The sequence below is a fragment of the Sceloporus occidentalis genome, unplaced genomic scaffold, assembly GCF_023333645.1.
Source record: "Sceloporus occidentalis isolate IW3139 unplaced genomic scaffold, rSceOcc1.0.p SCAF_1, whole genome shotgun sequence".
Classification (NCBI taxonomy): domain Eukaryota; kingdom Metazoa; phylum Chordata; class Lepidosauria; order Squamata; family Phrynosomatidae; genus Sceloporus; species Sceloporus occidentalis.
In genome coordinates, this window is record NW_028316981.1 from 187,312,852 (window position 1) to 187,337,298 (window position 24,447).

Below are 24,447 nucleotides of genomic sequence, written 5' to 3' on the forward strand. Positions count from 1 at the left end.
CCAGGATTCCATGGGACGTTGCCATGGCAGTTCAAGTAGAACCATATCAATGTAACCGTGTAACAAGAAAAAGCCCCAGGACAGAATAGATTTATTGCATTTAATTCCCATCCCTCTCTGCCCTCCCTCGCCATGCCCTTCAATACACTGGACAGCAAACAGTGCCCTTAGAAAAACAATGCACAATAAAACAACCCACAAATAGATAATGCACCCTAGGCAAGGAGTGTGGCTTTTGACTGCAGAAGTGGCACCAAGCGTCATCTAGAGTAACAATATTATCTAGGGAGCTGAGGAAGCTATTCACAAGCCGGCAGGTGCGCTCCAATTTCTGGCCAACGTCACACACCGAGCCCTTTGGGTCACAACAATCCCTGGAGAAATTTTATGGCTGTCAAGATACAGCCAGAGGTTGTAGAGATGCACACACATTCACACACACACCATGATCCACTGCAATATTACCGGCTGTGGGGGTGTGTGCATGGGTGGATCTGAGTTATGACAACTCTGGGAAACTTTTCGTGGGTGCTGAGAAACTGCAGCCATCTGGACAGGCACATCCTGGGAGCCTCTCTGGCCACTTTCGTTATGGAAAATACTGGGTAAGAAAGGTGCCACCCACATCTCCTGGTCACTCCTGCATGAATGCTGCATGCCTTCAAGTCATTTCCAACTTATGGTGACTCTAAGATGAGCGTATCCATGGGGTTTTCTTAGCAAAATTTGTTCAGAGGTAGTTTGTCATTACCTTCCCCTGAGGCTGAGAGTGTATGATGTGCCCCAAGTCACCCAGTGGGTTTCATGGCCATTCCTAGGCTTGACCAAAAGTGGTTGAGGGGGAACCTTTGCCACACAGTGAAGAATTTATGAATGATGTATAAAGTTGGGGATGGGGGAACCTTCACACAGATGGAGAAAACTGAAGACTTGGGTCTTTCTGGTCCGCTGAGGAAGGAAGCCAATTGGCTGCAGCCAGGGATTTGTTTGTTGCTGTGTGCCTTTAAGTAGTTTCTGAGTTATGGGTCGCATTCCCACTTACAAATAAATCACTTTGCGATTCGAATTGATGGAGTATGGTTCACACCACATTTACCCCAATCGCATTTTCTTGCTGCAAAAAAAATAAAAATAAAATAACCCACTTGTGGTTCACATTGACTAATCAATTGATTCAAAATGGACTTGCTCCAGCTGGCCAATGGGCAAATTTAAATCGATTCTGATCCTCATCTGGTTCACACTTGCGCGGAATCCATTTATCCAAAAAGACAGAAAAAATCAGCACCAAAAAGATGTGGGTTAAATGGGTCTAGTGCGTGGCCCCCCTCTCAGAAATCATTTCAGTGATTTGGTTCAAGTGTGACCCAGGGTAATTTAAACTGGTTCAAACCGATTTGCAATCCAGTTTAAAAGGTAGTGGGAATGAGGCTATGGAGACCCTAAAGCAAAGAGAGCCAGCATGGTGGTGGTGTTGTGGTTTGAGTGTTGGACTATGACTCTGGGGACCAGGGTTCAAATCCCCACTCAGCCATGAAAACCCACTGGGTGACCATGGGCAAGTCACACTCTCTCAGCCTCAGAGATGTCCATGGCAGACCCCCTCTTGAAGAAACTTGGCAAAAAACCCCCACCATAAATAGGTTCACCTTATAGTTGCCATAACTAAGTAATGACTTGAAGGCACACAACACCAAGGCAACTCTATCATGGGCTTTTATGGGCAAGTGTCTTCAGAGGAGATTTGCCATGGCCATCCTCTGAGGCTGAGAGACTGTGACTCCTAACTAACATGGACGACCAGGCACTGCCAAATGGAGGCCCTTCAAGAAAAATGGAGGACAATCCCCAACAAGAGCTCAAAACACTCCTAAAAATATTAATTCACTTCACACAGGGCGACCAGATATCCTCGTAGACACCAAGGAGGACCAGGCGCCGCAAAATAGAGGGCAGGCAATAAAAATGGAAGACAATTCCAACATAAAAGCTAAAACTACTCCTAGAAATAGAAATCCACTTCCTCCAGAGTGACCAGATGTCCTGCTAATCACCAAGGAGGACCAGGCACTGCAAAACAGAGGACATCCAAAAAAAGGAAGAGATGGACAGGAGCCCAGAAAAGCTCCAAAGCGTGCTCTCTCTCTATAGGACAAGCCATGCTCCTGGGTGATGCTCCAAAGAGAAGAGAAGCCCACCTGGGAGAGCATGGGGCAGAAGAAGAAGAAGGTGCCCTGAAGAGACTCCTCCTGGGCTGCAAGGGTGGGAGTGGCGTGTTGGAGGACAAGTCCGGGAAAAGGAGGACAGGCTGAGCAGCAGTAGTAGTACCCACCTAACCGACTTGGCCAGGAGCCGGTGGCGCTTGATGTCCTCCTCACTGAAGGAGAAGTGCATCTCCCTCTCGGTGGCGGCCAGGAGCCCGAGGAAGCGAGGCGCCACGAAGGCCTTGGCTGGCATCAAAGAGTCCGGGAGAGGAGCCAGGCATCCAGCAGCAACTGCAACAGGCAGCCCCCCTTCCCTTCCCTTGCCCAGGAAAAGCCTGGCTCCCCAGCCCCTGAGTTGAGCAGCACCTCTTTCTCTCACTGCTGCACATGGAAGAAAGGAGGGGGAGGAGGAGAAGCAAAAGAGGAGGAGGAGGAGGAGGAGAAAGGGAGGGATGGAGAAGAGGAGGAGGAGGAGGAAGGGATGCCAGCTGCAAAGCCTGGCTCTGGAGTTTGCAAGAGGAGGAGTCCCAGCCTCCCTTGGAAACATAATAACCTCATAGAATCCTAGAGTTGGAAGAGACCCCAAGGGCCATCTAGTCCAACCCCATTCTGCCATCCAGGAACTCTCCATTAAAGCAGGGAGGGAAGGACCCCAGGAAAAGCCAAACAAGGCTCCTACATATGGATTACTTCACTGTTCACACAGGGGGACCAGGTGTTTCTCCTTGCCACCAAAGGTGAGGAGCAAGGCATTGCAACCCTGGAGAAGACAAGGCCCCAGAAAAGCTCACAGAAACAGGCATTCACTTCGCACAGGTCCTCCTGACCAACAAGGAAGACAAGGTCCCACCAAACGGAGGACGTGACCCAAGAAAAGCTCATAGAAATAGAAAATTCACTTCAAACCCAAGGTGACCAGAGGTCCCCCTGACCAACAAGGAGGTCAAGGCACTGCAAAAGTGGAGAACGTGACCCAATAAAAGCTCAAAACATTCATAGAAATAGGAATTCATTTCACACAGGTCCTCCTGAACAAAAAGGAGGACAAGGCCCCACCAAATGGAGGATGTGACCCAAGATAAGCTCAAAACGCTCACAGAAATAATTCATTCCATGCAGGGTGACCCGAAGTCTTACGGCATCGCCAAATGGAGGACCTTCAAGGGAAAAAAATGGAAGACATGACCCAATAAAAGCTCAACACTAGAAATAGAAATTCACTTCACACAGGGGGACTGGATGTCCTCCTCACCACCAAGGAGGACAAGGAACCACCAAATGGAGGGCATGCAAGAAAAATGGAGGCCATGACCCAAGAAAACCTCAAAACAGTGATATAAATGAAAATCCATGCTTCTTAGTCCTGCCACTGGCTGTGCTGGTAGGAAGGATTCTGGGAGCTGTAGTCTTAAAAAGTAACATTTCCTAGCTCTGGAGAAGCATGCAGAAGGACTCAGGTTCCTTCCCTGGCATCCATCCCTTCCCTTGCAGTCCAGGCTCAGCTGCACAGTCAGTCTATAATCTGCTTCCTCCACTTCTGCTTGGAAGCACAACTGGAAGAGTCCAGTGGCTCCTATTTATTCCCTCGGGAGTTCCTATTCCTTGCTAGCCAAATTTAATTATTTTTAATAATAACAATAATAATAAATAATTGCCTGGCAAGGAATAGAAGAAGGAATATTCTTCTCCTCCTCCTGCTTTGCCCCAAAATTGGGACTCAAAGTGGCTCACAGATCCAAAACACACTGCACAAATAATCCAGTCTGAGCCCATTTTAACTGCCCTGGCTCAATGTTAGGGAATCCTGGGAACTGTAAAATTCAGAGATACAGCTGTGTTAAGTCTGTAGAGCAGTGGTTCTCAACCTTACTAATGCTGCGACCCTTTAATACAGTACCTCATGTTGTGGTGACCCCCAACCATAAAATAATTTGCATTGCTACATGCAAATATGTATTTTCCGATGGTCTTAGGTGACCCCCGTGAAAGGGTCGTTCGACCCCCAAAGGGGTCCCGACCCACAGGTTGGGAACCATTGCTGTAGAGTCAGTATATGGAGAGATCGTGTAGCACCTTTGGTCCTGGGAACTGCAGTTTATTGTGGCACCAGAGCTCTCTGACAGAGAAGACTAAATGTCTCGCAAAACTACAGTTTCCAGAGTTCCCTAGCAATGAGCCAGGGCAGTTAAAGTGATGCCAAACTGGATTACCGTACTTTTACAGTGTGTTCTGGATCACAATTTACCATTCTGGTGGTGCAGTGGTTAAATGCCTGTACTGCAGCCATTCACTCGAAACCACAAGGTTGCGAGTTCAAGACCAGCAAAAGGGCCCAAGCTCGACTCAGGCTTGCATCCTTCCGAGGTCGCTAAAATGAGTACCCAGACTGTTGGGGGCAAATTAGCTTACTTGCTAATTAGCTTACTTGCTGTTCACCGCTATGATCTTTGGAATAGCGGTATATAAATAAAACAAATTATTATTATTATTATTATTATTATTATTCAGTTTACTCCAGATCCAGCTGTTAAAACCAGGGTCTAATTGAAAACAGGCGAATTCCATTAACCTGTTTTACAAACCCAGGACTCAGCCCTGGTACATACAAAGGAAAGTGAATGCTGCTGAGCATGTGCAAAGTGTTCTTTCCTCACCACCCCACAGCTTTGGACACGCTCCTCTGTCTGTATTTCTAGCTTGCAGTGTCATCTCTTCCAAAAAGTTAGCTGTCATTTCGAAAGCGTAACCCCAACCCCAGAATGGGAAGCTAGAGATTTCTTTCACTGTACACTTTCAAACAACCTTTGCAAACAAAAGACCAAAATCAAGTCATTTCACTTTCAATACAACCTGTTCACTGTCCTCCTCCATAGGACAGAGACTCCAACAAGCAGGACACGATTAGGATACAATGGGGAAATAAACTTAAAAAGACCTCACAGTATTACTGGTTGATCACTTGATTGATCGATTGTCACTAATTGATCAATTAACTGTAGTTGGAGACCCCTTGTAATCTGAGACCATAGACTGGGGCTGCATCCACACTGCAGAAATAATCCGGGTTAACCTCACTTTAACTGCCATGGCCCAATGCTATGAAATTCTGGGAATTGTTTGTTGTGGGACTAGAGCAAAGCTTCCACTTGTTCCAGATTTATGGCAACCTTAAGGCAACCCTATCATGGGGGTTTCTTGGCAAAATATGTTCAGAGGAGGTTTGCCATTGCCTTCCCCTGAGGCTGAGAGAGTGTGACTTGCCCAAGGTCACCCAGTAAGTTTCATGGCCGAGCGGGAAATCGAATCCTGGTCTCCAGAGTCATAGTCCAACATGCAAAGCACTGCACCACACTGACTCTGAAGAGAGCCACACTGAAGAGAGGTCATTCTTATACCCAGAAGAGAACTGAAACATTGGGTGGGAAGGAAGGAAGGAAGGAAGGAAGGGAAACCAACCAATTTTGTGTCTCAAGCCAGTTTGTCCCACGTTTGCTGGAAGGGTGCAAGAGATCAGGATAGAGGTGAGGCAACATGTGTTTCTGAGAAATAATCCCAAACACACATAGCTGCATAAATACTGAACAACCCCTAGATTTTAAGGGTTTACTGGTCAGATCATGGGGCATCAGCTATGATGGATGGTTGGGTTATTCCCTGGTTCTGAGATCAAAAGTGGAAGGAAGGGAAGGAGGTGGAATTGGGAGGCTGAACTCCCAGACAAATTTCCAAGTTCTGCCACTGAGTCACTGTGTGAGCCTTAGCGAGTCACTTCCTTGCATTGTGCATCACTGTTTTGCCTTAAAAAGCAAACAAAACGGCCGTCCCCTCTGTCTCCCTAGTCCACCCCCACCCAGTTTTCTTCCTGTTCTTTTATGAATGATTCTGTCTTGGCCCCATAGTAATGGGCAGCCAGAGTAGTAAGAGAGGAAAAACTCCTAGGCTGCAGACTTGAAACATTCAGTCTCTTTGTTTGCCAGGCTATTTAACAAGACAGATATAATCAGGCGAGACTCCGGCTGTTGAGTTTTGTCAAATTGCTCAACCTTCTCTGGAATTGCTGCTCTCGGACATCTGCGTCAGAGCACCACTGTGATGCAGGGCCCGCAGTCTTGCATTTGACTTGGGATAAACTGTAACTGATTGACTGCACTTTTGAACCACTCCTGTAACGAAAGCTCCTTGGGCCATATACAGTCTGTTAAAAAGAACTCTAGTCTCCCTTGAATTGCTGCACTAGACTTTTCTAGAAGAGAAGTCAATGACGGATGGGAGCCACGGCAGTTAAAAGTGGGATCAAACTGCTACTGTAGATAGACCCATCAAGTCACAAGCCGCAAGCAGCCCAAAAATATCAGCCCATGAACATCACAGCATGTAGCAGCAGCCGATGTAATGTGTTTTCAAATGTTAATCTATAAACATCTGAAATGTGTTCTCGACTCGTCTCAAGATAAAAGCAGAGTTTCTAAGAATGCCACTTTTTCAAGCAGATATGAGATTCCTCGTGCAAACTCTGTGCAGATAAAGGAATAGAGGGTATCTGATGCAAGGACTCAGCACGACACCCCTCCCAATCACTTCTCAGTTCCCTTGGCCTAGAAAATGCCAAATTTAAAATCCTCCAGTTGGGCTGATTAGCTTGGATGGATGGATGGATGGATGGATGGATGGATGGATGGATGGATATCTAGCTGCATTACAGAGAAAGGGAAGGAAACAAAAATATGACACAGGAGGAATTATTTGTCTTTAAACCTTACAGGATGTGAAAGAGGGAATGGAAGCAATACTCTCCCCCACCCTGTTTCTCTTTTGATAGACTTACTGAATGAATGAATGGAGAGCGGTTATCTAGTGCCTAATTTGGGGCATGTGGTTACAGTTTACTTCAGAGTCCAAGTCAGAGAAGAAGGGCATGTGTGCATATGTGCCTTCAAGTTTCTTTATGATGATCCTATGGGTTTCATAGTGTTTTCTTAGGAAAGGAATACCCAGAGGTGGTTTTGCCAGTTCCTTCCTCTTAAACATAGGGTCAGTATAGGCAGGCCAAAATAAAGCTGCTTCTGGCCTCTTAGGACGCATGCATCATTTAAACAGCATACCTCCAAAGTGACCCATAGCAGCTTTATTTTGGCCTGTCTGTATGGGCTCATATCCATATAAAATACCACACATCCAAAGGCACACGGACACAGGGCCAGCAGCAGACAGCTGGAGAAGGAAAATCCAAAGAGCGTTTTGTGTTCCTTTACCTTCACCATAGCCCTTCTGCTAACTAATATTGGGCAGAAGTAAGACAGATTTAACTTTGGGAAGGAATACTTGGGAGAACTTTCTGCTGGGGCAGATCACTGCAGTGTCCTTAACATCATCCAAACATCAATCACCCTTTTTTTCAGATCTTGGAGAAGTTAACCTTTTGGATTGCAGTTCCCAGAATCTCCCACCTTGTATGGCAGGTGTTGTTAAAAAAAGTAACTTTCTGAAGGACTGCTTTATTTTACTCTCAGGGGAGGGCCATCTAAGAAATTGTATCATTCATCTTCAGAGACAGCAGACACTCTGTGCTGCAAAACTCAAAAATGTCAGGGTTCTCCAGAAGCACAGCCCAGAAAAGTTACTCTCCTAGCCAGGATAGATTATAGCCAGCGGATTTGGGGATTTGTAGTTCAACCCCTCCTAACTTTTCCAAGCTTTGGCCAGTATACAATTGGGCAACCACAGTACTTGATTTATGGGCTAAAACAAAGGGTGTCAAATATGCCAGTTGCAAGAGAAATGTTGCAACTCTTAAGAGACCTTATGAAGAGAACAACATTTTTTTGTGAGAGCTACAAAGGCTCATGGTAAAATAAATGAAAATTAGCCTGGAAGATGCTGCTTGATTCTTCAATCCACCCCTTCAATCTGAAGATGAGCACAGACAACACTTCAAACATCATCAGTGAAAAATTACTGGCAATAAGTACAACAATTAATGCAATCTAATGTAACCAATTTACTTTGTAAAGTAAAAAGCAAGCTTGGGAGATGTGGGAATTGGAACTAAGCGAAGGCACTAAGGGAAGGGTTTTTGGTTTGTTTTTTTTACAATATTATTTTCTCTTGACCAAAGTCTGCTCCCCACTCCCAAAACTGCTACTGTATATTTCTCCTCTGGGACAAATAGCAATGATAATTTAGGTATGGGGGAAGCATTGGCCAAAGGTTAAACACCCTTTCTCTCCCAGTAATGCAGCCCACTTCAATCGAAATCCAGCTACTGCAGGTGACTGAACCACAGATTTCATTCCGTTTCATCTAGCTGCTCCCTTGTTTGCATAAGTACAAAATCCACAGGGCGCCACGTCATAGTTCGACAACATGCCTGTGGCAATCTTCTGGCCACAGTTAAGTCTTACATCACAGCCTACCTCACCACAGTGTAATGTTAACCAAGGTTCAAGTTTTAACCAGGATCTGTCATTTGTTTCAGCGTGATTTCAAATTCTGGCTAAAATTTAACTGCTGTAGTTAAGGTCAGTGCCAATGCAAACCTTCATTACATTTAACTTTGAGAGGTTCCATACTTTTGGACTACAATGCCCACTGCTGCCATAACCCTGATTCCTGGGGGAATTCTGAGAGATGTAGTCCAACTATCCTTAGTTCAGTGCATGGGGTCTGGAAATGCATGTACAGTGGGCCCTTGGTATTTGCTGGGTTTTGGTTCCAGGACCTCCCATGGGCAACAAAATCTGTGAATGCTCAAGTCCCGTTAAATACAACAGTGTAGTAAAATGGTGCCCCTTATATAAAATGGCAAAATCAAGGTTTGTTTTTTAGAATGTATATCTTTTAAAAATATTTTCAAGCTGTGGATGCTTCAATTTGTAGATAATAAATCCATGGATATGGAGGCCTGACTGTACTCCCACAGTCTTCCCCTTTCAGCCTAGCTAGAGTTTTAAGCTTAGCTTAGTCAGAAGCACGAGGTACACACCAGCCTGGAACAACTCTAGAGCCTGGAATAAAGCTGCAGGACCAACCAAGGCTGCAAACTGGAAAAGTGATTTGCTTTTTGCAAGTTTTACCTGAACCTATGCATGCTGTTATGGATGAACAATATAAAGTTCTTCTTCCTCTTGACAGATAAAAGCAGATTTAGGAGAGATCCTGACTGAGGAAAATGAAGGGATCCCTGTGGTGAGTTTATGTACATATTAAGTCCAGCTCTTGTTGTTCTGACAGCTGCTGTTCTGTGCCTCTGCTCTTGCAGCCTGGCCCCGGTGATCCTTTTCGACTGCCCAGGCACCTGGGCCAAATCCAAAAAATACACTCTTTGCCTCTCCCCTCCAACACATGCTGGCTCTAACTAGGCCAGCCTGTTTTCCAGAATGACTGAGAGGGAGTGGTCCTCTGGGCTAAGCTTACTTTATGAGCTACATTGAAGGGAAACTTTGGGATGGACCTGGAAGCAGATAGTTCCCCTTCTCCCCCCGCCCCATCATCACCATCATGATGTAGTGGACTGGGATGCCTACGAAAATCCTCACCATTATGAATTAAAGGTAGGGAAGGGGAATTATCACACAAGAAAACCCATAGCCTTGCATGCTCTGTTTCTCTTGTTGTTGTGTACTTTCAAACTGTTTCTGACTTATGGCAACTCTAAGGTGACCCTATAATAGTTGGGAGGGGGGGAGATTTAGTCAAAGGGAAATAGCCCTTGCCTTCCTCTGAAGCTGAGAGAGTATGGCTTGCCCAAGGTCACCCAGTGGGTTTCAATGGCTGAGCAGGGATTTGGACCCTGGTCTACCAGAGTCCTAGTCTAGGACTTAACTCACTATACCAATCTGGCTCTCGTTTACGGAATGGAAATCCAGGTTCTACCATGTATACGTAACACATTTTTTTATTCATTGCTCTCATGAGTCAATTCTTTCTCTCTCTCCCCACTTGGGCTTGTAAAAAGTTAGTTAGAACAAGGATGGCTGGAAAAACAAAAATGAGAGAAGACACATTAAGGAGAATAATACTGTAATTTCCTGTTTTCACCCTATGCTTCAATTGACAGCTATATGGACTAGAAAAGTGTAAAAACTTGTGGATCTTGGGAGAATATTTTCTCTATCCAGTATCCAATTCTATAACTGCATCCACAATCATACAAAACCCAAGTTACATGTAACAGCTAACCTTATCTTCAACTTCCCCACTGGTTTTGTCAGCAGAAACTGCTCAGTTCTTTCTTCTGTTGACTGCTCAAAGACATATAATGATAGCCAGGAAAAAAAGTGCAGACCAATGTTAAGTAAGGTCCAAAACACACTGCAGAAACTATCCAGTTTGAGACTGCTTTAACTGTCCTGGCTCAATGCTAGGGATTTCTGGGAATTGTAGTTTTGTGAGACATTTAGCCTTCCCTGTCAGAGAGCTCTTGTGCCACAATAAATGACAATTCCCATGATTCCCTAGCACTGAGCCAGGGCAGTTCAAGCGGTCTCAAACTGCATTATTTCTGCAGTGTGTTTTGGACATATGTAAGAGGGCATGCCTGCATGTTACACTGATCTTCTAAATTTCGGGACATTCAAATTCTCAAAATATTTCGCACATTTGCCAGGTCTACTGGATTCCCTAACAGGATGTAAAGTTAGTTGGCTTATATGAGTCTAGAGTTGTTTGCGAGGTGATGGCAGCCTACTCATTGTTGTGTGTTTGCCTGATCATGCTGTCCTATCATTGCTTTTTATCCTTACTTTTTATAGACTGTAATTTGTTTATATTTTCTAATCTGTTGTGTTTTAAACTGGAATTTTGTAATTGTGCTGGCCAAATGGCCGTAATAAAGTTATTATTATTATTATTATTATGTTACACTGATCTGTGCTTAGTTTGGTTTGTTTCTTAAAGAGATGGAATCCAAGGCAGATGATAAATCAAATAAACTGTGGTTTGTCTTCCCTAATTCTGGTTTGTTTCTCTCCTACCTCTGTTTCAAAGCAGCCACTTAGGGAAAGAAATCAAGGACAAGCCATAGTTGTTAGACATCATGAGATGCCATGATTTAAACAAGCTGGAGTTTATAAGCTGATAAACCATGGAACCAGATTGTAATCGGCGGATGAGGTGTATTTGAACATTGCAACAAGTCTCTCCTAACAGACTACACCTTGGCTTGTCCTGATCTGCAAATGCAGTCATTGAGTCAGTATGCTATCAGGCTGAACCATTTAACCTCTGGGCAAAACCTCTATTGTCCCCAAAAGAACTGGAGAAAGTGTTGAGCATGGCAGAAGACAGGGGAAAACAAATAAACCTCAAGTGAGAATTAAATTGCTGAGACTGAGCAAGGTGGGCACATAACATGGGTAAGCAAACCAGAAAGGTCATATCAGGACAGAAGTGCATCCAGAATTAATTTGGAAGGTGACCCATCATGGATTACAGTGCAGACGCAAATCTCTTCTTAACGCTAACCACTGGAAAAAAATCGCTAAGAAGGACAGGAAGGTGCATTTCAAGAAGGGGAGCTGTGCTGGTTTGTTCCAGCAAAAGCAACACCTTAAAAAAACAACTAGTTTCATTTGGGGGTTAAGCTTTTGCAAACTACAGCCCACCCCATTAGATGGGACTGAAAAGAAAATTGATTTCACAAATGATATTCTCCTGCCCTCTTGTGGGCGATTAGTGTTACTATGCATTACCCGAGATGGAAAGCCAATATTAATTAAGTTCCAGGGAATCCTGTAAATTGCTTAGAAACTCCACTGGGTTCTTTAATGAGAAGATCTGTAATGGTTGGGCAAGCTTCCCTAAAAAACAACTGGTGCATCAGTACCAATCTTCCTCAGCAATGCACGGGTTCAGGAGGAGCAATAGGAAAGTTTTAAGTTGTCTCCTTGGTTCACATGAGTTCTGGGAAACCCTTATGAACCTTAATACATGCCCAGAGCTTTTACAGCATGCAGACCTTTCTCTATAGGGGCAGAAAAGAAAGAAAAAAAATGGTAGTATAAGCCAAGCATTTGTGGACTTCAATTCCCAGAATCTGCCATACTATTCGGGTATTCTTGGATTTATGGTTTTAAAAAGCAACTATTTGAAGATGCTCAAACTATAGGACTCTGGATTCCCACATCTGTATGTTGGCATCACAGATCTCCATGTTTTACTTAACCCAGAGATTCTATTTACCTAGCAATAAACCCCACTGAACCCAGTGGGGCTTACATCTGAGTAGACCTGCTTACGACTGTGCCAAAACTATTTTATGAACATTACCAAGCTGGAGAAAATGCACCTCCCCAGATGTTTTGGCAACCCTTGACCCTTCCAGTTACTCCCTTTCTTCTGCAATTCAACATTTGGAAGGCCACACAATTCTTCTACATTAATGGGTCATCATATGTCAAAAGTGACTTGGAGACACACAACAACAATGGGTCCATGCTATCACCCACTTCAAGCACCATGACTGGTAACAGGAAAAAAAAACACTGCAAAGACAATTATACTTAATTTTTTTTTACACATACAAATGTATGTTCAATGTGCATTTTGTACTTATGGAACAAGGTATTTCTCTCTCTCACCCCATGTATATATATACACATTCACACATTCTCCTAGAAGGAGAATAAAACTTTGTGAATGGGACAATTTGAGATGACTCTTAAATCCTCTAGTTCCCAACTGATCTTCCTACACATAATCTCCACCCCACTAGGTTTCCTCTAAAACAATGTTTTTTTCCAAATTTGGTGTGCCAGTGATTTGGGCCTTGAAATCCCAGAAGCCCCAGCCATCTTGGCCAGTGCTTGAGGATTCTGACTGCTGAAGTCCAAACCCACTGGAGGACCACAGTTTGAAAATCACTATTCTGGGAGAAACAGCTGTTTGGTTTAAAGCACATGGAAGGGGTGTACAAAGTCTGGCCTGTGGCTGCATGTGCCCTTGGGGCCCTAGCTGTGGCCTCTAAATCGCTCAGACCTGTCCACCCCAATTAAGTTCTTTTTCAGGCAGTTTTTCAACCAAACAAACTACCCAAATGGCTGAAAAGTACTGTAAAACACAGTGGTTTTCCACACAACTCTCCACGTATAACCCAAATAAAAGCAAACAAAAGTTGAAAGTCAAAATGATATGACATTACATGACATCAGTTGCAAAGCGTATGGTAGTGCTGGCTGCCAAGGAGGTGGAAATTCAGACACACACACACACACACACACTTGTCCATCCCTGTCATATGGAAAGAGTCTGTTGCTACCTAGTGGCCCCAATAAGCCATGGAATGCTGATATAATGAATGCTGTCTTGATGTTGTTGATGTTAACCGTCTTTGAGTTGATTCCGACTCATGATGACCCTGTAGATGAGACATCTCCAAGCCCCCTGTCCTCCACTGTTCTGCTTAAGTCCAGCAAATTCATGCCTGTAACCTCCTTAATCGAGTCCATCAATCTAGCATGTGGTCTTCCTCTCTTTCTACACCTTCCACCTTTCCTCGCATTATTACCTTTTCTAATGAGTTGTGCCTTCTCATGGTGTGTCTGAAGTACGACAGCCTCAGTTTTGTCATCTTGGATACCAGGAAGACTTCTGGCTTGATCTGGTCTAGGACCCACTTATTTGTCTTTTTTGCTTTCCATAGAAACCTCAGCACTCTTCTCCAGCACCACATCTCAAAAGAATTTATTTTTCTTTTATCTGTTTTTCTCATTGTCCAGCTCTCACATCCATACATGGTGATGGGGAATATAATGACTTGGATGATTCTAACGTTCATGCTCAGTTGTATATCTTTATATTTTAGGATCCCGTCTAGTTCTTTCATTGCTGCTCTCCAATTCCTAGGTGTATTTTAGGCAAGGTGTCAGAAAGAACTCTCAGTCCCTACAACTTCATAGGGTAGAAATATTTACTGTATCTGTTGAAACATTCAGCGCCCAAGCAAGAATGGCTGCCTGCAGAAAATAAGTATGTCCTGCAGCTTCAAGTGTCAGGAAAATGCACATTGGATCTACAAACTCTTTGGGAATGCCAGAGCAGATTCCAATTTAACACCTTCCATCGCCATTTAATGATGGGAACAGGCCTGGTTCCAATATCCCACGCTCCATGTAATAAAGACTCTTTCCCAGGCATTTCAAGAAAGGCTGAAAGAAAACTCACTTGCAAAGGAATGCTAGGAAAAATGAGAGTTAGGCACATTTCCTTTTTCTCTTCTCCTGCCTCCTCCAAATATTCTGCTTATTGTGGGGGAAGGCAGTATAGAGAGCCAAGTCTCTTCTGCGACAATTCCTCAAATGGTGTTCTCCTAGTACTATTCCTCCTCAAATAAATTCTTCAGCAAAGACCGTTGCCCCTGCAGGTCCTCTTCAGGTAAAATGTGGTCCAGCTAAGGCTGGCAGAGTGTTTGGAAGACAAGCCAGACATTCTTCCCTCTGCAATTCCATGGCGGAGTATCCAAAGAGGAGGTATCTGGCAGCACACAAATGTCCAGGAGAAAAGAATGGCTAAAGAGTTCAAGGTACCATAGCCTGACACAGCTCCTCTCTATAACATATTAATGTGCAGGCATAGACTGTAAGCCAAACCAGATGTTATCTTTCTTTCTTTGATTTAGGGCTTTGAAGAGTATGCTGCACAGTTTTAACTGCAGTGTTTTAAAAGTGCTTCTTAAACACAGTTAATCAGACATTTTAAAATGCTTTTAATGTTGCTCAATGTTTAATTCCATTTTAATATATTTCCAGTTTCTCTGTATGGTTGTGAAAGCTGGACAGTGAAGAAAGCCAATAAGAAGAAAATCAACTTATTTGGAGAGGTCGTGCCAGCATCTACCGGCATCCAAAGAAGAGGTCTCTGGATCCAAGAGCAATTAAGCCTGAACTTTCCTTAGAAGCCAAAATGACTAAAGTGAGGCTGTTGTACTTTGGACATATCATGAAAAGACATGACTCCCTAGAAAAAACAATAATCCTTGGCAAGGTAGAAGGCAGTTGGAAAAGAGCAAAATTGCATTACAAATGGATAGATTCAGTGAAAGAAGCCATGGCTGGCCTGAGTCTGCAAGACTTGTGTAGGGCTGCTGATGACAGGGTGACTTGGAGGTCTCTCATTCATATTCAGGTCACTATAAATCTAAGTCAACCTGATGGCAATTAACAACAAAATGTTCATCCTTCATTACATCTGAACTAAATGGTACTTGTTTTAATTCGTGAGCTGATTTGAGTACCAGTTTGGGGGAAAGGCAAATTATGATTAAAGATAATAATAACACTAACAACAGCAATAATAATAATGCCCTGCATTAATACCCAGGAATGGAACTCAAGGCTACAAAAATGATATGATCAAGTAATCCAAATGATAATTATTTAAAATGTAGAGCAAATTAAAAATAATCAGTACTAATGATGTTGAAGATGTTAGCGATAATAGTAACAGCAGCAGCAGCAGCAGCAGCAGCAACAACAACAACAGGACCTAACATTAATTCATCTTAATTTCCAAAGACTGGCCTGAATTTTTAAAAAAAATCTTTGCTTGAGATGGAAAGGCAAGGGTCCAAAACACACTGCAGAAATAATCCACTTTGAGACCACCTGAACTGCCCTGGCTCAATGCTAGGGTATCCTGGGAATTGTAGTTTATTGTGGCACCAGAGCTCTCTGACGGAGAAAGCTAAAATGTCTCACAAAATTACAGTTCCCAGAATTCCCTAGCATTGAGCCATGGCAGTTCAAGCAGTCTTAAATTGGATTATTTCTGCAGTGTGTTTTGGACTGAGAAGGAGAAGGCCAGCAGACTAGTCCTCTCCCCTCAATAAACAAATCCACAGCCTAAGAAAGCCCTTCAATTAGATCGAGCAGCTTACCCAAAATGGTGTTTTCCAGATGCTGTGCTATCTGGGAATGATGAAGTTGCAATCTAAAACATTCAGAATGCACCAGGTTGGGGAAGGCTGAATGAACTATTGCACGAATGACTACAATTAAGTCAAGAGAATCTAGACTGGGATGATGAAGGTAAAGAAGGATAAAAGAGACTTTAACCGTTCTTGCCCATCCACACAATTCCAGCACGTTGTGTCCTGCTTGGTCTTGAGCTACTTCCACCTGATTTGCCCCAGTTTTTCAGCTTCACAAGAGTGTCAGCCCAAAGAGGTGGCAGATCAGTTTATGCATTTTCACTGCATTTGCTTGAAAGAGAAAGACTGGTGGCACTGTACCTTTTCCCCCCGATGTCTGGAGATAGTGATGTTTGTTTTCAAGAAAAAGTAGAACTGGGAAAATTTTCTTGTGCTGTGAATGATGTTATCTGATTCAGCATGTTTGATTTAAATGTTCTATTCGAACACATCCAAAGCTCTATGCAGAAATGGTTATATTGGAATATTTGTGATAAACTGGAAAAGTATATTCTTCGCTTATATCTAACAAAAATAGTACGTTTTAACATTTTTTAGGACACACGCCTGCAGATAACTGTACCTGATATCTCTTACATCAACTTTCTAACTTTCTTTTCCTGAGTTACAACTTTAGTGTCTTCAGCTTTGCTCACTCACTCACTCCTCACACTATTTATCAGTTCCATTAGAAGATGAGAAAAATCTGATTCAGTCCCACTGTTCGAACATTTATTTCACTAAAGGATGTATGTGAGTACAAGCAACTTAACACATTTTGTCTTATTTGTACTTGTGGCTGATTTTTAAAATAGAAACAAGCCTAGCCTCTTTCTCTCCATTTCAAAGGTGCTACAAGATCCCTTTGCATACTGATCGAAACTACTATAGTTATGCCTTTGAAGCCTAGCCGTTCATTTGTTAGTCTGTTCCTCTGACCAATAGGGTTTGTTAATGCTTGCCTCCTCAGAAAAACAACTAAACATTCATGTCCTATATTTAGCTCATCGACCATGACTGGAGTGCAATAGCCCATGCTTTCTCTTAGGCCTTGTCAGTTCCTGAGTTCCTGAGACACTAGATGCTGGGGTACAAGAGAGCCAGTTCTGATTGCAACTGCAAGATGCGGCATGAAGCTTCAAACTTAAAAGTGTGGTCCTTTGCAGGTAGTGGTGCACTTGCCTCAAGTAGCTCTGGTTTAATAGACAATGTTTCTCCAACAGGAGAAAGATTCATGTTGGATTTGGCTCCTGTCCCTTGGTAGTTGTTGTTAACCTTTAAGAATTTTAACGTTTGCTGATGTTTTAAGGGTTCCATTAGTATACACCTGCAGATAAAAATGGTTTGGGAGTCAGCAGCTACGGCACCATTATCATCATTATCAATTGTTTTAAGGTTAATGTTACAATCCTATACATACTTACTTAAGAACAGGTCCTACTGAGTAAACATAAATAGTATCAGGCTGAAAGAGGTAAAATAATTTAAACCAGTGCGACTCAACATGTCCTGGAATAATTACTATAGAATATCAAAGAAGAAAGTGCTGGTAGGCTTAATGCTGAACATAAGAAAACAAAAATAATACTACTAGAAGAACTAAATGAATTCATCCTAGATGATGAGGAAATCGGAATAATCAACTATTTCTTATACCTTGGATCAAACATTGATCAGAACAGAGACGGCAGTCAAAAAATTAGATGACGACTAGGACTTGGAAGGTCAACTATTAAGGAAGTAGACAAGATCATAAAGTGCAAAGATATAACACTGAACATTAAAGTTAGGATCATCCAAGCCATGATATTCTCTATTACCATGTACAGATGTGAGAGCTGTACAGTAAAGAATGCAGAAAGAAGGAAAATCAACTCATTTGTGATAAGATGTGGGATAAGAGTTCTATGAATATCATGGATGGCCAAAAAGACAAACAAATGCATCAGAACAGATCACGCCTGAACTCTCGCTGGAAGCCAAGATGACTAAACTGAGGCTGTCATACTTTGGCCACATCATGAGAAGGCATGGCAGATTTGAAACAGCAATAATGCTAGGAAATATGGAAGGAAGTAGAAAGAGAGGAAGGCCACATGCCAGATGCTTAGACTAAATTATGGAGGTCATAGGCATGAACCTGAAGGACACAATCAGAATGGTTGAGGAATGGGGTACTTGGAGATGTCTCATTTCTAGGGTTGCCATGAACTGAGGTTCACACAAAGGCAGTTAACAACAGACTCAATGTGGTGGGTCATGGAATTGTGCTGAATGGTGCCAGCCATAAGCCATAACCTGTCACTTCCTGCACTGTCCAGGAAATAAATAAATGTAACAAATGTGCACAAATATGGTACTTGTTCCTGGCACACTGGGTGGGGGGGGGGGAGAATTCCAGTCCCCTACATCAGGCAGTTGAAGAAGCACTGATTTAAATCACCTTTTATTTAAAAGGTGAGAAATATTTACTTTTTACAGCTAAAGCAGCATTTCTTAGATGGAATAGTGGATCTTGGAAATCGCATTAAGAGCACAGTTCCCGTTGTGATTTACAGTAGGTTTAGTGCATGACTACTGTGAGTCTAATTTTATTAGTCTTTTTAAGATTATTCAAAGGATAAAATGCTTGCATGGACTGAGGTGGCCAGAAATACATCTGGTAAGGTTGAAATCCTAAATATGCTTAAAAGGCAATACAAGAGGAACAGGAATTACTACTGAATAAATATGCTGAGGATTGCACTGCATGCACAGATATTTAGATGGCTAAAATCAAATAGTCAGAAGGATAAGGCGAATAAAACACAACTGTTATTTAACAGGTAATCCCCAAGATGTTTTGTTAGCCTTTCCCAGGGAAATCTGCAGGGCGTGTTGCCATGGTTGGCTCCAGGTTAGGGTGGTTATATGTGCATTGCCAAAATAGAGGAGATGCACTGTTAGACAAGAGGATATAAATGTGCTCACGCTAATTTCTGTGTATAGATGTACACTGAGAAATATTTTCTCCAATTCAGACTTCACAAAAGGCAAGCCAATTCCCTTTCATAGAAACTGCTCTGAACAATTACTCCAAATAATTGCACCCCATCCCAGACCACCTCAAATGTTCTCCAGTTAAGTTCCCTCCAATCAATTTCTGTCTCCAAATCAATTATTCTGCATTGATTAATTATCTCTATTGACTATTGCTCAACCTCCTCAATGAGTGAATTCAGAATAAAAAGGGTGCGCAAATGTTTGGCTGACGGTTATTGGAATCATGATTGAACCATGTAGAGATAGGAAGTGAAGTCCTTTCACTCTACATAATTATAACACTGTGATTCCACTTTAACTGCCATGGCTACAATACACTAGGGAATCCTGGGGCTTGTAGTTTGGTCAGAGGCACCAAAGGAACTCTCATACTGATAATTCTAAATACCCCTCCCTAAACTGTAAATCCCAGGACTCCATACGAAGCAGCCAAGGCAGTTAAAATGGAAAAACAAACCACTATAACTAAGTAGTGTGAATGAGGGCCTTCGATCTTCCCTACTCATCTGGAGCACAAGAAGTGTGTGTAAGGTACAGAAATTTCTCCTTGATCTTGACTTCCATATCAGAAGTCACCTTGCCATTAATTTTCTTCATCAGAGTTTATGTGTATTTTGTTTGCCTTCAAGGAGGTTTTTTTGTTGTTGCAAGATTTGTTCAGAAGGAGTTTGCCATTGCCTTTGCCTGAGGCTGAGAGTATGTGACCTGTCCAAGGTCACCCAGTGGGTTTCATGGCTGAGCTGAGAAATGAACCCTGGTCTCCATAGTCATAGCCCATCAGAGTTCACTGGCTACAACTTTTGTATCTCCTTTCCGCACCCCTTTCTCTTCCACTCTCATCACCAAAGCTGAGCGCTTTTAGTCAGAATTGAAGCCTGCAACCTAAATCTTGTCTCAAGAACCAGCTTTACTGTCAAGAAGGAGAGGAAGAGATACAGGGAGTAGATTTTTAGTGTTACAAAAGGGCAGAAAATTATTATTGTTGTTATTATGTGTCTTCAACTCCAATTTAAGGTGACTCTCTCCTCAGGTTTTCATGGAAAGGTTTATTCAGAGGGGATTTGCCGTTGCCCTCCTTTCAGGATGAAACAGGCTGACTTGCCCAAAGCAAGGCTGAGGGAAGATTTGAACTCTCCCAGACTGGCACTCTTTTAACATCCCTAGAAAATTGTTAGTTATTTGTTATTTTTGTTGTTCCACTGCTAGAAAGGAGGAGATAGACTTCACTGATTTTCTGTCTCATGTGCCAAATTAATTTGCTTGGCTTGGGGCACCGTGCACATCAACTGGGGTGGCTGGACATGTGCTACTATGCTTCAGGCAGCATAATATCTTGCCCCAGCTCTGGCTTCAGTGACGTAAAGTTGACAGCAGCTATTACCCTGCCCTTAACAAATAAACCCCCTGCAAGCCACAACTTCCTTCAGGCTATCACTGTAACTAGAAAAAGAAGAAAGTCTCTCCCACGTGGCAATCTTAGCTATGTATTTCTCTGAAGCAAGCTTTTCTGTCTTCAGTGAAATCTGCTGCCTGTAAAAACAAGTTCAGGAATGTAACCTGATCTTAAAAAGTAAATAGGGAGAACCAGGGCTTTCAACACCTTGGTGGCCCAAGATTTATTTCTCAAACAGAGGAACAAGCAGAGATTAGCAGAGCATGTGTGTTTATTTTCTTATGAAATGAGGTGTCTGTAGTTAGTAATATGTACTTTCGCCCTCTCCTTCCCCCCCCTCCCAGTTTTAATCCAAAGGCTCAGATCCTGCTGCTTGTGTGCTGCCTGAACTGACACTTCAAATATGTGCCTCTAGGAAGGGAAGACTATTGATCAGAATGGGGACTGCAGTCAAGAAATCAGAAGAAGACAAGGAATAGGAAGGGCAGTTGTGGAAGAACTAGAAAAGATCCTAAAGAGCAAAGATATACAACTGAGCACAAAAGTCAGAATCGTACAAGCCACTGTATTCTCTATTACAATGTATGGATGGAAGAGCTGGACAATTAAGAAAGCTGATAGATAGAAAATCAATTCATTTGATATGTAGTGCTGGAGAAGAGTGCTAAGGATACCATGGACATCCAAAAAGACAAATGAATGGATCCTTGAACAGGTCAAACCTGAAATCTCCCTTGACATCAAGAAGATTAAACTGAGGCTGCTGTACTTTGGAACATCATGTGTAGACATGACTATTGGAAAAGACAGTAATGATGGGAAAGGTGGAGGGAAGAAGAAAGGAAGGAAGACCACATGCTAAATGGACAGACTCTATTAAGGTGGTCATGGGTATGAATTTGCAGGACCTGAGCTGAGCAGTGGAGAATAAGGAGTCTTGGAGATGTCTCATCTACAGGGTCACCATGGGTTGAGATCGACTTGAGGGTGGATAACAACAACAACAACAAATGCTTGTTTATAGGCATACCTCAGTAAATAAAACCTTTGACAAAAAACCTCTTTTTTACATGTCTTTTGATGCCTCCCTATTCTCCCTTGTCTTCTATCTAACTGGAAGGGTTTTGTTTTTGTTTTTGGCAGCATTGCCTCTGAGTGGATTGTGAAGGAAAGCTGGAGAAATACAGATTTTCAGTGTCTGGTTGCATCAGCATGGCTGCAGCACACAATAGGATAAAGCTTAAACTGGGAAATAATGGAATTATGCTTTTCTATTGTAGCTGTGTGTGCCTGCCTACAACACACAAGGTAAACAACTGCTGCCTTCCAGAATCCCTTATTGAGCATGCATGAACAGTAAATCAGAAAGAAAAGGAGAGAGTGGATAAACCTGCTTTACTAGCTACTGCCAGAATGTTTAAAAAAAAACACAGATGTTTAAGTTTGGCCTCCAAATTGAAATTATAAGACAAGTGGAAACTAATGAAAGAAAATGCAATGCTTGTCTTGCCTAGCCGTTTCATTTCATTTGTAAAATTATTGGTTTTAGATAAAAGGTTTGCAGGAAAATGTTGAACTGCTTTTCTGTTTTGTGGTATAGTAACCTATCCCTGTTATTTCCATGATTCTGTAATTATTTTTATTAAAGAAGTAATGGTCAGGAAGGGCCAGCATTGTGTAGTGGTTTGAGCATTGAATTTAGACTCTGGGAGACCAGGGTTTGAATCCCTTCTCAGTCATGAACTGCTCAGTCATGAAAACAACTGGATGACCTTGGGCAATTCACACTCTCTCAGCCTCAGAGATGGCCATGGCAGACCCCCCTCTGAAGAAGCTTGGCAAGAAAGCCCCACCATAGGTTCAGGGCAGTTAAAGCAGTCTCACACTGGATTATTTCTGCAGTGTGTTTTGGACCAATAACAGTTATACTGTCTCTATATATCAGTGTGCTGAGTGATATACAGAGATAGTATAGCTATTACAGAGAGATATTTACTGAGGCATGCCTGTAATTAAGCTGAAGAGTGTGTTTTAAGGACTTAAATTAAGTTCCTTGGGTGTGCAACTGATTTAATCTTAGATGTGATACCACGGTACATCCTGGTTGCTGTTACATCACTATAAACAGTTACTACAATTACAGTAATGTTTAGACTAATACACCTTCTATGTATATATTAACATTTAGCTCACTCATGGGATGCAAGTGGCCTGTTTGGGTGTCCCCAAATCTGCAGCTTGTGCCAAATTTAACCCCTCAGCTTTTTGGCAGGTTCTATGGTACACTTATGATGGAAAGGGAGTGCTCTAATTCATGCACATGAACTTGTATGTTCATTTATATGAACAGTATGAATCTGTTAATTCATACTGGCTATCCAGATCATTCTAATGTTATGTGAAACTGTAGATATCACACATAAAATTTATATATAACAGTGGGGGATCCTATTTAGTGACATTTAACTTGCAGACTTTGACCACATGCAGTGCTGTGAGAAACAGATTCAACATTGCTAAGTATAATCAACCAGGAACCAGAAGAACTATGGTCAGAATCCAGGGACATAATCAAGGAAGAATGCAGAAAAAACGCTTACAGTGGCCAAAAAGAAAGAGAAGAAAAAAAGAATAACAGATGAAATGCTTCAAGCAGCAAAGAAAAGATGAGAAGCAAAAGAAAATGGAGATAGGAACAGAAAAAGAATCATGAATATAACAGTTCAAGAACTAATGCCAAGGATAAAGAGAATTACTGTAATAATCAATGCAGGGAAATAGAAACAGAATACAATAACAAAAAAAGAAGATCTGCAAAACCAAAGAGAAATTCAAACCAAAGGTGGAGATTGGGGATACTTTATGATCAGAAAAGGAACATGTTACACGACCAAAACAAAATAAAAAGATGATGGAAGCAATATACAGAAGAGTTATATAAGAGATGAATGAATGAAAGACACATCGAAAGAGAAATCATATGAAGATGAACTACAAATCTGAAATAACAAGGTGAAAGCTGCATTTAAAGAAACTGGAACAGATGATATTCCAAATGTCAGACAAAATCAGAGTCAGCTCTAGTTCTAACTAAAATCTGCTAACAAATATGGAAAATAAAACTGTGGCCCGTAGATTGGAAATGATCAATATACATTCCTATCCACAAAAAAGGAAACACAAAAGATTGCAGCAACTATAGGATCACTGAATTGATTTCCCGCACAAGCAAAGTTATGCTCTAAATTTTGTAGCCGAGACTTCAATCACACATGGAGTGAGAAATGCCAGAGGTGGAAATGGGGTTCAGGAAAGACAGAGGCACTAGGCACCACCTTGCAAACATACAAAGGATAATGGAGTGCATTAAGGAAATCCAAAAGAACATCAGCATGTGCTTTATAGATTATAGAATAGCTTTTGACTGCATATAGATCAAGGAAAGCTATGGGATGCTCTTAAAAGACATGGAAGCGCCACTACATTTGACAAGAGGCTACTGTGAGATACCACACTATTAAAGTATCACAAATAGTGTGACTTCAATATGATGAAATATTGTCATATAGTTTGTCACATAGTTTTAATATAATTTTGCACTTCCATACATTGCTGCTATTTTTATTTGGATTTGCATATAAGTTAAATGCATGATCTCCTATAAAGTATATAGTTTTGGAATAGATAATTTTGAACTTTCCACCCCAAAGTGCAGTACTATAAATGCAAATCAGATGCATTTATTCATGGCTTGCTCTCTTGGTTTTTCCAAAGCCTGATATTGACAGTGTCCAAAAAGTGTGAAGGCAGAGGAAAACAGAGAGCAGGAAGAATCTAGGCAAATCAATTTCTTTTTAAAACCTCCTATATGCAAACAAGGCCTCTATCTCAGCTATGGATCACAT

The 24,447-nt window shown here is 42.1% G+C and overlaps 1 protein-coding gene across 2 annotated transcripts in view; it reads right to left on the bottom strand.

The window, feature by feature from the left end:
* Positions 1-24,447, bottom strand: part of LOC149323087 (3',5'-cyclic-AMP phosphodiesterase 4B-like) — a 144,401-nt gene that overhangs the window by 108,170 nt on the left and 11,784 nt on the right. Inside the window, exon 1 of one of the 2 annotated variants that reach the window (XM_089487127.1) lies at positions 2,333-2,559. The exons of the other annotated variant lie outside the window; for it this stretch is intronic. Within the exon in view, the coding sequence (XP_089343253.1) occupies positions 2,333-2,457 (125 nt within the window). The 5' untranslated portion in view covers positions 2,458-2,559. Of the gene's footprint in view, positions 1-2,332; positions 2,560-24,447 lie in introns of those variants that run through there. 2 annotated transcript variants of the gene reach the window in all.